At 40.1% G+C, this 11,658-nt stretch overlaps 1 protein-coding gene across 1 annotated transcript; it reads left to right on the forward strand.

The window, feature by feature from the left end:
- The first annotated feature begins 2,710 nt into the window (after positions 1-2,710).
- On the forward strand, positions 2,711-4,834 carry LOC131891946 (uncharacterized). The gene is made up of 2 exons (XM_059241650.1): positions 2,711-2,845; positions 4,508-4,834. Exons 1-2 carry the CDS (start codon positions 2,767-2,769, stop codon positions 4,762-4,764), a joined length of 336 nt encoding a protein of 111 aa, XP_059097633.1. The 5' UTR covers positions 2,711-2,766; the 3' UTR covers positions 4,765-4,834.
- The last annotated feature ends 6,824 nt before the right edge of the window (positions 4,835-11,658 follow it).

Consider the following 11,658-nt stretch of genomic DNA (forward strand, 5'->3'; position numbering starts at 1 on the left):
ATGAGGTAGGGAAAGGGTTTAAATTGGCTCACCCAGTATGGTATCCTTAACCATAGATTTCTAGACACTGGATGTCGGACGACCGACCACTTGCCTGGTAAAACAGTACAATGGATGGTCTCATATAATGTCTCTAATATAATGTTGATGTTTTTGTACAAATCAAGAAATAAAGATCAGTTAGGAACTAAAACTCAAACAATGATACTCAAACAAGGAGACGTGGTGCATTGGTTAGCGCAGTTTCCTAGCATGAGAGAGGTCCCCGGTTCGATTCTCCTCCCCGACCTTTCTCAAGGAAACTTTTAGACACTAACCACACCCACAGACGGAGAACCAAACTGATACCGGACTTGAAACTGCCTATCGGAATTTGGACTTGGATGATGCGAAGGCTAGCTTTGCTGGCCGGGCGAGGTGCACCCTCCGACCCTAGCACCCCCAACCAAAAAAAAAAATACAGTCCACTAAGCTAGAGGAATCAAACTCCCCACCATATCTATTTGTGTATTTTCCACATTTTCTTGTGTATAATTCATGCAAATTTTAAAACAATCATTAATTCTGGTTGCGAATGGAAACTTCTGGTTGAGGTTGAGTAGCGTTTATGATAATTGGATCATGGAGTGGCGTGGTTACTTGAATTACATGAGGGTTGACCTAATACTTTTAGATATACTACAAAACTGAATCACTGGGATTTAGGTGGAACATGCATTTACTTCGCTCTTCTGATGAGAATGGAGATGATTAAAGAATATTGGCTAAACTGCATGTTTACTTATATTTACCCACTTAACTATTTTCTTTATATATTTTGAATGTTTTGAATGACAGAGTACATTATATCGACCAAGAAGATGTCAGCACTTATCCTTGAGAGTTCATTGGCGTACTTTTCAACACAGCAGAGGTTCGAAAAAAAACGAAGTGAAAGTCACATTACTAAACGCAATTTTCTGACTTAAAACCAAATACAAAATCACCCTCTAAATATTTCCTACAGATGTTAGACGGATAAATTTGAACGAAAAACGTTTGCTTCCTATGCTTCCAACCGCGGGATTTGCACCCACGCCATCATGGGAGGAGACTATTCTCTCCTTCAGGCTCCCCCCTTAATTTTCCAAGTCATTGTCAGTATGTTTGGATAAGGGAATATGAGGGGTCTTTTTATGCTCATTTTGCTGTCCCCTGCCTTCAAATGGCCCCTTGCCCTTCAACCCCAACGACCATGGGACTGATGTCGCATCAGCATTCGAGAAATGGATGAACCGTTTTCAAATGTTCTGAGATCATATTCTTGACGAACCCCTTCCAAACGACGCCCCTGCTCTCGAAACATTCAACAAGGCAAAGAAAAAAAAGCTTGTCTGGTTCATTGGCCAGAGTGGTCTGGATGACATTGAGTCCATTTGTCCGAACGCTTGAGCGGATGGTGCCAGCACCTTCGATGTTATTGTTCAATCCCGACGGCAATATCACCAACCGAGGTCCTCTCACTGGTAATCTATCGTCAAACTCCGTGCACTCAGTCAGGAGCCGGGGGAATCGATCCCTAGGTTTGCAGACAGATGCAAGAGGCAGGCTGCTCTTTACGGATTTGATCAGGGGGATTTCAAAGAGGGGGGCCCAGTGAAGCTAACTGCCAAAATCCAGCTGGTTTTGGGTACGTCGTCGGATCGCACCCTCCGCAACCCTACTATCCAAAAGAACTGGGCCTTTGACGAAGTGGTCGCTAAGGGCATGCTGTTCTAAGATTCGGCGGTTGCGCCCAATTCCGTCATGAACGCGGGATCCACTTTCCTCACGGACACAGAAACTAATGTGATGGTCTCATTCTTGTCACAGTCTTGTCGGGACCATACTCAAAGAATTCTGTTCTAAAGGCTGGCTGCGATTCTCTGTCACTAGTGTGTAGGACGACAAATCCGCCTAGACAAGAGACCGAACAAAGAGCATCCCTCGATGTTTAATGATAGTGGGCCAGTCTTACAATTGGAATCAATGGGGGATGTCCAAGCATTGTGTCGCTCTTTATCTGCTTCCCTGTCGGCATGTCAACCAACAACTCAAATGGAAGATTTGATGTTTAATGCAACTATAAAATTTAATATCACAAATTGAACTTTCAGGGTAAGTTTTAGCAGACATGACATACCGTTTTTAGAAAGTTTTAGATGTAAAGAGATTGATAGAGGCTCCATTGCAAAGAATTGGGACGGGCCATGAAGTACCCAAGTACTGGAGTGGAAAGCTCTCTGAAACTGAACAGACTTTTCAGTTTTGCGTTACCTCCTAATCAAATGCTTGAACATGAAAATGGTATCTATTAATTGAGCACTCTCCCAGCGGGAATGCGTTGATCAGGAGGTAATGCATAACTCTACAAAACCTTGCTAGAAGATGTTCAAGGTTCATTCTAGCTTTCTGCTCCTGTACCGACGTACTCCATGGAAGAAGCAAAACATTTGAGGCAATGAGGCTACCAAGTTGTTTTTGTTTACAACGTGCATTATTGTGCCACTCAGCCCAAAACAACGTATCGATTTTTGTAAATTAGATATCGTTTGGAAAGTTTAGACCATAGCTTGAAGTGACACAGCTTGAAATTTTCAAAAGCTCGTAAATGAATATGGCCGTAGCTTGAAAAAAACACTTGACCCCAATTAAAATCATTATATAAAAACGCCAGGTTGAGACCGTTTCACTCACAGTTGACTTGTTGTTCAGTTGTTACTGAATACAATATCTACCATCTGAATAATGAAGTTCGGGATCTGTTTCATCCTTGTTCTGGTCTTGTTGGCTTGCTCAACTTTGGGCCACCCCACACCAACAGCCAGTAAGTTATTAGTTATAATTGAAGCTAAAAGAACACAGCCGAGTTTCGAACGTCTTGCGTTCCGAAACAGAGTTTGCTAAGAAACAGGTGGCTCTAGTGGCGAACTCCGAATTCGTTTTTCTTGTGTGGAGAAAGCGCCCTTTACTTCATAAGGCGAGCATGAGATACAATGTACATTAGAGACTAAAGTCTCTAATGCACATAAAAAAACAAGAAGGTTCAAGGCATTGCTCGTCAAACAACTAAGTGTTTCAGGATAGCAAGACATTACAAACATCATCAAATGTTCTGACAGACCTTTCAAATCCCACAAGAATAAAGTTATAAACACTTATGATATCCAAAGAAGAATAAAATTTTGCCAATCCTGATATCATGGCAAGGTGTTCAGAATGTATTGTTAGCTATTGCTGACGAATTTTCATAATTGCATTTCTGCTGAATTTGTTCATCATTAATTAATTGAAAGCCATGGCATGGGTAACTGATTCCTTTTTTGTAGCGCTACCGGTAACACGTTACTTATTCAGTAACACTCTTGGTAAGATGTTACTTTTTCAGCAACACTCCTCTTAAGATGTTACTTTTTCAGTAAGGCTGCTTGCTATGCATTATTTTTTCAGTAACGCCACCTGCATTGCATTACTTTTTCAGTAACGCTACCGTGACCAAGTAACGTTTTGCTAGCAAAAAATAAAATGTAAAGGCTCTGAATCGTTCACTACAGGGCCATCCACATGTAAAGTAATGCGTTGTCATCCGGTTAGGAATGTGTCCACCTCAGCCACAACTATGGGACCATTAGGATCACATTGTCGAGGTTATTGAAGAAGGATCGAAGAAGGATCTTGAAACAAAGTCAAAGAAAAGGTCGGCCAAAAGATCCTCCTTCAAGAACATTGACATTGTGGCCAAGAAGGTGTAGTTTATGGCCAAGGTGTAGGTGTTTTTGTTAAGGTTCCTTGTGATCATTGACCGCAAATTTCTAATCAACTGATTGGTTCCCTCTGTTTCCTCCATGGTCATTCTCTTGTGTTTGTCCTCCATGCTTACACTGTCTTTCCTTTGCTTTCTGTTGAGCTTATTTTTGTTTTTCTTGATCTCAACAAATTGAAGTTTTGGGCACTTACTCTAAGCATTGCAGTCCTAGGCAAGAAATGTCTTTTTTAAGGCTTTAAAAGTAGTGTAACGTCAGATGTGAACGACCCTGTATGGTCTGAGCTAGTAACCTGAATTAAAAAAGTCATATAGCCCGCGAGGGCTCAAGAGGACGGTTTTTAGAAATCTTTCTTGCCAATGTTTGAGTGTTCTTTTGACTCCTAATTGGGTACTTTATTGGGAAGAAAGAGTTGATTAAGCACCACCTCAACAGGCATGCGTCTGATTGGGTGGTAACAAATTGCTCAAACGGTTTCTATCAAGGTTATTTAGAGCTTTTTCTCTCCAGTCCTTGCAATCTCCATGAGAGAGTACAACGGTCATTAGTTCAAAATGCAGAGGCTGACTCAAATAGCGCCCTCTGAAATGCAGAACTTAGACCACATTTTGTGCAGCGTAAGCCTTCTTTTGATAAAAAGTATCAAAAATGTAGTTGAGTCAAATGGATTACATGTATCAAAGGTCATGAAAATAAAGCCTTTTCTTCCTTTTCTCTTATTGCAGAGTGTGTGCTTCAGCACTACATGTGCCGATACAACAACAGTCCCCCTATTGCCAGATTAAGACACCATGATCAAACCATGGAAGCTTGGAACACGTGCAATCAAGAGTGCGCCGACAAAAAGGCCGAGTACATCTATTATGGGTACTTCTACTGTTATTGTTATGCCACCTGCAAGGAGATCGTCAAGATCCATGAGTCCGCCAATGGCAATCTATGGCCCATCGGCAACGACCCCGACAACATTTGTAGTAACTGAATTAACCCGCATCCAAAACGGGCCTAGTCACAATTCAACTGTGGCGAAATAAATGCCTGGCAAATCAGAACTGTCTCGAAAGTTTCCACTCTCATTCCATTTATAATACATGGTCAATCTTAGATGAGACAGTTGGCGATACAGCCCAGTATGGACTAATATTTCGATAACATTTGTCTTATTCTAGAACTAAATCAGATGAAGCAACTAGGCAATGATGAACGATTCTTTTTTATTGTTAAAGGACAGCATACCTTTTTAGTGCTGACAACAATGAAACATGCGCTCTCCTACTCTTAAAGTCACTTTTTACGGGCTTTTCTAACCGCTATAGGGAATGCAGTCCTCAGTACTATATATACTATAGATATATACACTATTTACTATGATATGAAAGGTTATATATCGTCTGTTTATTACCCTTTAATATTTATATGATATTTGGTCTTCCAACAAATTTGAGTTGGTAGACACAAGAGAAGTGGACTTCATTGTTTGAACTGGCCTTTATTCACGAGGGCTTGGAGGTGCACTCAAAACTCACGTTAAGCCTCTACGTCATTAGAATTGACCCTAAATCCATGAAACGCACAATATCAGATACCTTTCGTACCTCCTTTGAATACTCACAGTTCGGAAATTCGAGACCGTCCGTAAAAAGAAATGATGCTAAGATTTGAAGCAGCCATCAAATTGATGGTAGCCTTTAGTTTCTAAAACACTTTTGAACAAGTTACTTGGTTGTTGGAATTGGCTAGTTTTTTACATTTTAATTTTAAAGCCAGAATTTGAATTTACCGCCAAAATTTGCCTTGACTGAGTCGAAGTGTCTATCAGAGATATAGAAATGTCTACGATTGGGTTGATTTCAGGCAACTCGATGATCGTAGTGACTTTGGGGCCTGTCCGCCTTTGACTTGTATGATTGTTCGTGTGTCTGAAATCTATCCTGCATTTTTCTCTCGACATCGTTGATGGCTGATAATAACGACTGTTATGGGTCAATTGAAAACATTATTTTAAATTTCTACCGTCAGTTGTCGCGTAGGTTTTGATTCAAATCAATGGGAATCAATTAGGCAATAAACATTTCAAACGGGATTTTGATTGAAACGGTGAAATGCGATTGCTTTTTATTCCTGGTTCCTTCTTTCGTCCCATCTGTTTACCTTTTGGCCCAAAGAGATTGACGAGAAACAAGATTAACGACATTTGTGCCAAAAGAAATGGTGCTCGAGTGTAAGGATCACGTGGTTTTGAGGACATGTCAGTGACATTATGACATCAGGAGTGATTAAACTCCCGATCAAATGCTTGAAACATTGGAAATACAAGTCTCTGACTTCACATCAAAAAACTCCAAGAGATACCTTACCGACAGTGAGGACCATTCGAGACAATTATTTGCTACTTGCGTATATGCATTCCACTGAACTCATCTTTTGCTTTCTGAGATGAAAGTGCCATTTTCAGTCAGGAGCACCAGTGAATTTGGCTCCGTATTTGAACAAATTGCTCAGAAAACTTGAGACGAACAGCTTGTAATCAGTTTTCGTTGGAGAGCATCTTAGTAAAATTCAACTGGACATGCTCATCGACCTTTTCATTATTTTGGAGGACTACGCCTAAATCTTTCATAAATGAGACCTGCTCAATATCTTTACCTCCATTATCTATGAGTGGTGGATTTAAAGGAGTTGACCCAAACTTCATTGAGCGGAATTTCATGCCGTCCTAGGCCTTATTACATTCGACTACCGAAGGGTGGATTCGCTATAAGTCCTCTGCAAGGCCACTGGAATCTTGGCCACTCCTACCACGAACTATTTCATATCGTTAGCATAAGAAGAGAGGCCGGCAATAATATCAAGTTTTTGAAGCGGGTCAATTAGTATTATTCAAAGAAGTGGCCCTAAGATGGAGCACTAGGAAACACCTAACTTGTCATTATGTATGCCACTAAGCGACCCTTCAAGTTTGGCAATTTGCTTCCACCACAAATGTAAAAAATTAACTAATCAAGAACCTTGACATGGGTCCCAATGTCATAAAGTCTGTTCAACAAAAAGGCCAATAGCGTGCAAACATGTAGAGTACCAAAAGCCAAATGAGTAAGTAGGTCAGCTAGTTCCAGCTGACCACCTCACCATTTCACCCCCTACGTAGTTTATTCTATCAAAACACCAACAATTAGTATGATAATAGGAATCCTAAACCAGAAGGGTACTATCATGTTCTCATTGGAAGCCTATTGAGATGACTGATTTATTATTTGACTAGATCTGGTTTGTATACACAGTGACTAGAATAATGGGTATGAGCATGAGCAATCACGCCAGGTACAATAGACGGTAATTCTTCGAGACCAAGGGCTTCAAAAAGGGGTAGCGGGCTTCAGGCAATCAGTAGAGACAGTATCAATTTTGTTGTTAAAATTAAATACAAGCACGGGCAGTTTGGCTGGGCATGTTGCCTTTAATTTTCCTCATTGGATTCTTGTTATCTGTTGACGAACACCTGTCAGTGTCTTTACATTGCCATCCACAATAACATGTCATGGCAATCTCCTGGGCAGCAATTCAAAGCACATGTGCAGGTACTAAGTTTTCATGTTTTCAATGGCACTTTCAAGATTACCTGAATGACGACATCCCTTATAGATCTTCCGGTAGAATGTCATGCAAAGCATACAATACTTTGGCGTTGCAGTTGACTTATTGTCAAATTGGTTTTTCTCGTCTTGTTGAGAGGTGTATAGTTTGGCTAGTTTCGCCAAGGATTTCCTTTTACCAAAATAAGTTCAAGGGGAAGCATGGTCACAAATGAGACAAGAACAAGGTTTGTCATTGTAACATTATGATGAAACAATAATCGGCAAGATCTCGAGAACATGACCTTTATATTTCGCACTCGTCCTTTTTATTGTCATTCCTTAACATCAGCAGGAAACATATATGGTTTTCTAATGCAAACTAGGGGTATGCATCATTATTCGATGTAACAGTCGTCACTCAAACGAAGTTATCTGAAGGAACACTTCGAGGAATAATCCGGCAGTTCTGATAAAACAACAGAAGAATCCATCTTTCCCACCTTGTGCACTTTAACATGGGTGAAGGGGGCTCGTTAGCCTTTTTGTATATGATGCTTTGTATTCTGTTCCTTTATTTCCGAAGAGTGAGCTTAGAAATATATCCTAGTGTAAACCACCCTAAGACAGGTGAAAGGTGAGCGCCACATATGAATGCTTTTCGAAAAATATCTTGTCCTTACTTTGTGATCTTTTATTTTTACAATAGTCTTTTTCAAACCTTAGAAAATATTTTTTTTTGTCTGACATTGTGATTTGTATCTGCTTTTTAGTACCTCCCCTGTTTTGGAAGGTACCCCATGGACCTCCCAAGATTTGGGCAGACATTTTCAAACAACAGCTCCCTCATAGGGCCAATTAAGTGCTCTTTATTTTCTAATTTGATATTGGCACACGGCAGCTTTGAATCTTGACGTCTGTGATGCCTAGGCTATCCAACCAACTGTAAAAGAATCTGGTTTGGATTCCACACACAACCTGGCCACTCGGACAATCCAGTGTTCTAGTTTCCAGAGGGTCGATATTACTTTCATTGCAAAATGGGGTTTGCCACAATTGGGTGCTTTGACAAAACAACTCAAAGCATGTCAATCCATGGTCATCTGCAATCAAAAAGATAACATGAAGGGATCTCGATCCGATCAATCATTTTCGTATAGTCTGCCATATGTTCATATCTTCGACATAGGGTCGAAAGTTATTCAAAAGCAAGCGTGTTCTCTAATAAGATAGGTGCTAGGCTATAAAGATCGGTCTGCTACAGTTCAAGTTCAAAGTCTCAAATTGTAGAGAGATCAAAATTTTGAAATTTACAATCAAGTAGATAGGTTATTTAAATCCAGTAGTTTTGATTGGCGCGAAGAAAAGTAAACGTGATTAAAGGTAAGGTTGCGTCCACTATCTCAAGAAAGTCGTTTTGTGATGCTTATCGAACACCTTGAATGGTTTGAAATCACCCACTCTTCTCAAATATCGACTTTTTCAGGTCTTGTGTTTCGCTCCCAAAGATCGTTTTTAATCATGACTACTTATTAATTAACTAATGGTCTATTTCGAGAGAGGATCTACATTGTTTCTTCGACGGAAAATATTGTAAGAAAACCAAATGAAATATAGTTTGCCGCATAAACACGTACATCTTAATACCTAACTTGTCAGGTCTAAGTTACGAAGCAAAATAGGGTTTGTTCGACTCCCAATATATGGGCAATGTTGCCATATGGATTTAGCATATGGTCATGCTCATCCCAGCTGTACTAGTCATCTATATTTTAAAGTACCAGTCAGAGATATTGAAAGAGTTATCAGTCCATCCAACTCCTTGCGGTGACGACCACCCACAAGCCAATACAGGCAATCAATAGAAAAAATGCACAAAATGGTTATATTCACAAAACCGCCCTTGTTCAATATGCAAAAGTTGATCATTTTACCATCTTCTCTACGTGTCTGAGAAACCCTTTTAACGAATAAGAAGTGTATTGCTCACCTACAAAGGCGCCACCATTCGTTTGCCATCTGGTTCTAATCTTGGTGTATCCTTCAGGACAAGTTAAGTATTCATTTGAGAAACTATCCTCATTCCAAGCATGACTTGTGATTTCCGTGCGCTCTGGGTCATTGCAAACCATTTTGACGCCAGTAAGTCCTGACTTTGGTGCAGATTTAATCTGGAATTGAGTCACTTGCCTTGAATTGGGACAGTAATCCCAGACACCCAAATCTCCAATCCCATGGTTCGACACAACAAGTACTAAAAGAAGTAAATAAAAAAGGCAATGGCTTAATTCCACACAACTTTAAATTTCAGCCAATGGAGTCTCAGTTTTTGCCAGATGAAATCAGGCAAATGATATGAAACAAAAAGATATGGCTGAGAATAAAAAGCCATGCTATAATGAGAAAAGATTGAATGATTCAACCCCAAACCGTTGAGACTTAACGTGCGTTTTGAGAGCACCTTCAAGTCTTCCAAGAATCCAGCCTAATTCGATAAATGAAGTCCAACTCTCTTCTTCCTCGGGCTCCATCATTGCTCAATTTGCTAGCCCCAGTAATGTTCGTAGGGAGGACGTAGGTGCTGATCCAGTAGCAGGATTTAAGTCAGACTTGGACGAGTTTTCGACGAAAATTCCTGATCAAGACTATATTCAAGGGCAAGCCAGATCTCCCAACTGTAATTTGTTGGTGGATCAAATAATATATCAAAATAAAAGTTAAGTGAATTTACTTAATGTCTGGAAAAAATCGTCAAACTCACACCAAGGTTTAACAAAGAAGATAAAATTCGAAAGAAAATCTTTTATTCAATAGCACGGCTTTCCATTCAAAACGCTTATGAAAATGAGGCTTGGAGCAAGTTGATAAAGCCATGATACCTTAGACAAGGCATTGACGCCGGTACCTAGGACCAGGGACCCTGGATTTAGAGACCGGCGAGCTTTGACAAATGGCTCCACCTCAAAAATGTAAAAAATCGGCAGAACTAAAATGTTACCAAACAGATTTTGAGTTGATGCGCTGCATAACAAAGTGTACTATCATGACGAGCATCATTGAAACTTTTCTTCAAAATCCTTTCTAAATAAATCCTCTAGCCATTTTTCATAAGATTGTTTTGCTAAAATATCTCATTGATGTCAAAATTTAAACTGTTCAAGCCCAAAGCATTTCACGTTTGGTTGAGAAACAAGGGAGAACAGAAATGGAACAAGCCAGTTTCAAGTCACGAGACGAGCTAAGCTGGGCGCTAAGGTCGTTAAGCAACCAAAAAACGCAACAAAGATCTGCTCTCCTTACCCTCTTCAAGCTAACTACATTTCTTTTAGGAAGAAAAAAAAACGAAATTTTCTTCAATTAGAAAGTAGATAAATGCTGCTTATCTACTGCTGGGAAAAGAGGAAAAATAAGCCTGGAGGAAGTATTCTAGGACCCAATTAAAAAAAATGTCAATTTAGTCCAAAATTGAGGCAAAATTTGATTTTTAAGATTTTTTTTCTAATTAGTAGTATGAAAAAGTAACCCTGATTTTTCTTCGATCAAACCAGGGTCACCTTTTTGGTCAACCCTAACCTTCTACGCTACGTTAGAAACGGCCCGTGCTTTGACTTTCCTAGCTTTCTGGCGATCCTGATTTTGTAAATTTGTTTGATGCTAGTGATGGGATCAAATCAAATTTCAAATTCAAGGTTGCCAGAAAACNGACTTTCCTAGCTTTCTGGCGATCCTGATTTTGTAAATTTGTTTGATGCTAGTGATGGGATCAAATCAAATTTCAAATTCAAGGTTGCCAGAAAACGTGGATAGCGAGAGCACCCGCCTGTTCCATCGCAACGTAAACACTTAGGTTTGAGCACAAAGGCAACCCTGGTTTGACGGAAGAAAAATCAGGGTTACTTTTTGAGGCTGACTAACGGGTTTCGGTGATTCTACCTGTAATGTCATGGCCATGGTAATTGTAAAATGGTAGCCCTAGTCGCAACCTCCCGTGATTATTAATTTGATCCCCATCACTTTGATGCCGTCTCTAGCTTGCTGGTGAGCCAAGAGGAGGTCATCGTAGTTGAACGACTGGACACTTGTGATGGGAATAAATCAAATTTCAAATTCAAGGTTGCCAGAAAACTTGGATAGCTAGAGCACCCGCCTGTTCCATCGCAACTTAAACACTTAGGTTTGAGCACAAAGGCAACCCTGGTTTGACGGAAGAAAAATCAGGGTTACTTTTTGAGGCTGACTAACGGGTTTCGGAGATTCAACCAGTAATGTCATGGCCATGGTAATTGTAAAATTGTAGCCCTAGT

This window comes from Tigriopus californicus, chromosome 12 (assembly GCF_007210705.1).
Source record: "Tigriopus californicus strain San Diego chromosome 12, Tcal_SD_v2.1, whole genome shotgun sequence".
Taxonomy (NCBI): domain Eukaryota; kingdom Metazoa; phylum Arthropoda; class Copepoda; order Harpacticoida; family Harpacticidae; genus Tigriopus; species Tigriopus californicus.

What these genes read in the sequence shown, in the direction of transcription:
- LOC131891946 (XM_059241650.1), top strand. Translation starts at nt 2,767, where the DNA reads ATGAAGTTCGGGATCTGTTTCATCCTTGTTCTGGTCTTGTTGGCTTGC. An exon ending in CCACCCCACACCAACAGCCA is followed by an intron (nt 2,846 to 4,507) that starts GTAAGTTATTAG and finishes CTCTTATTGCAG; the next exon opens with AGTGTGTGCTTCAGCACTAC.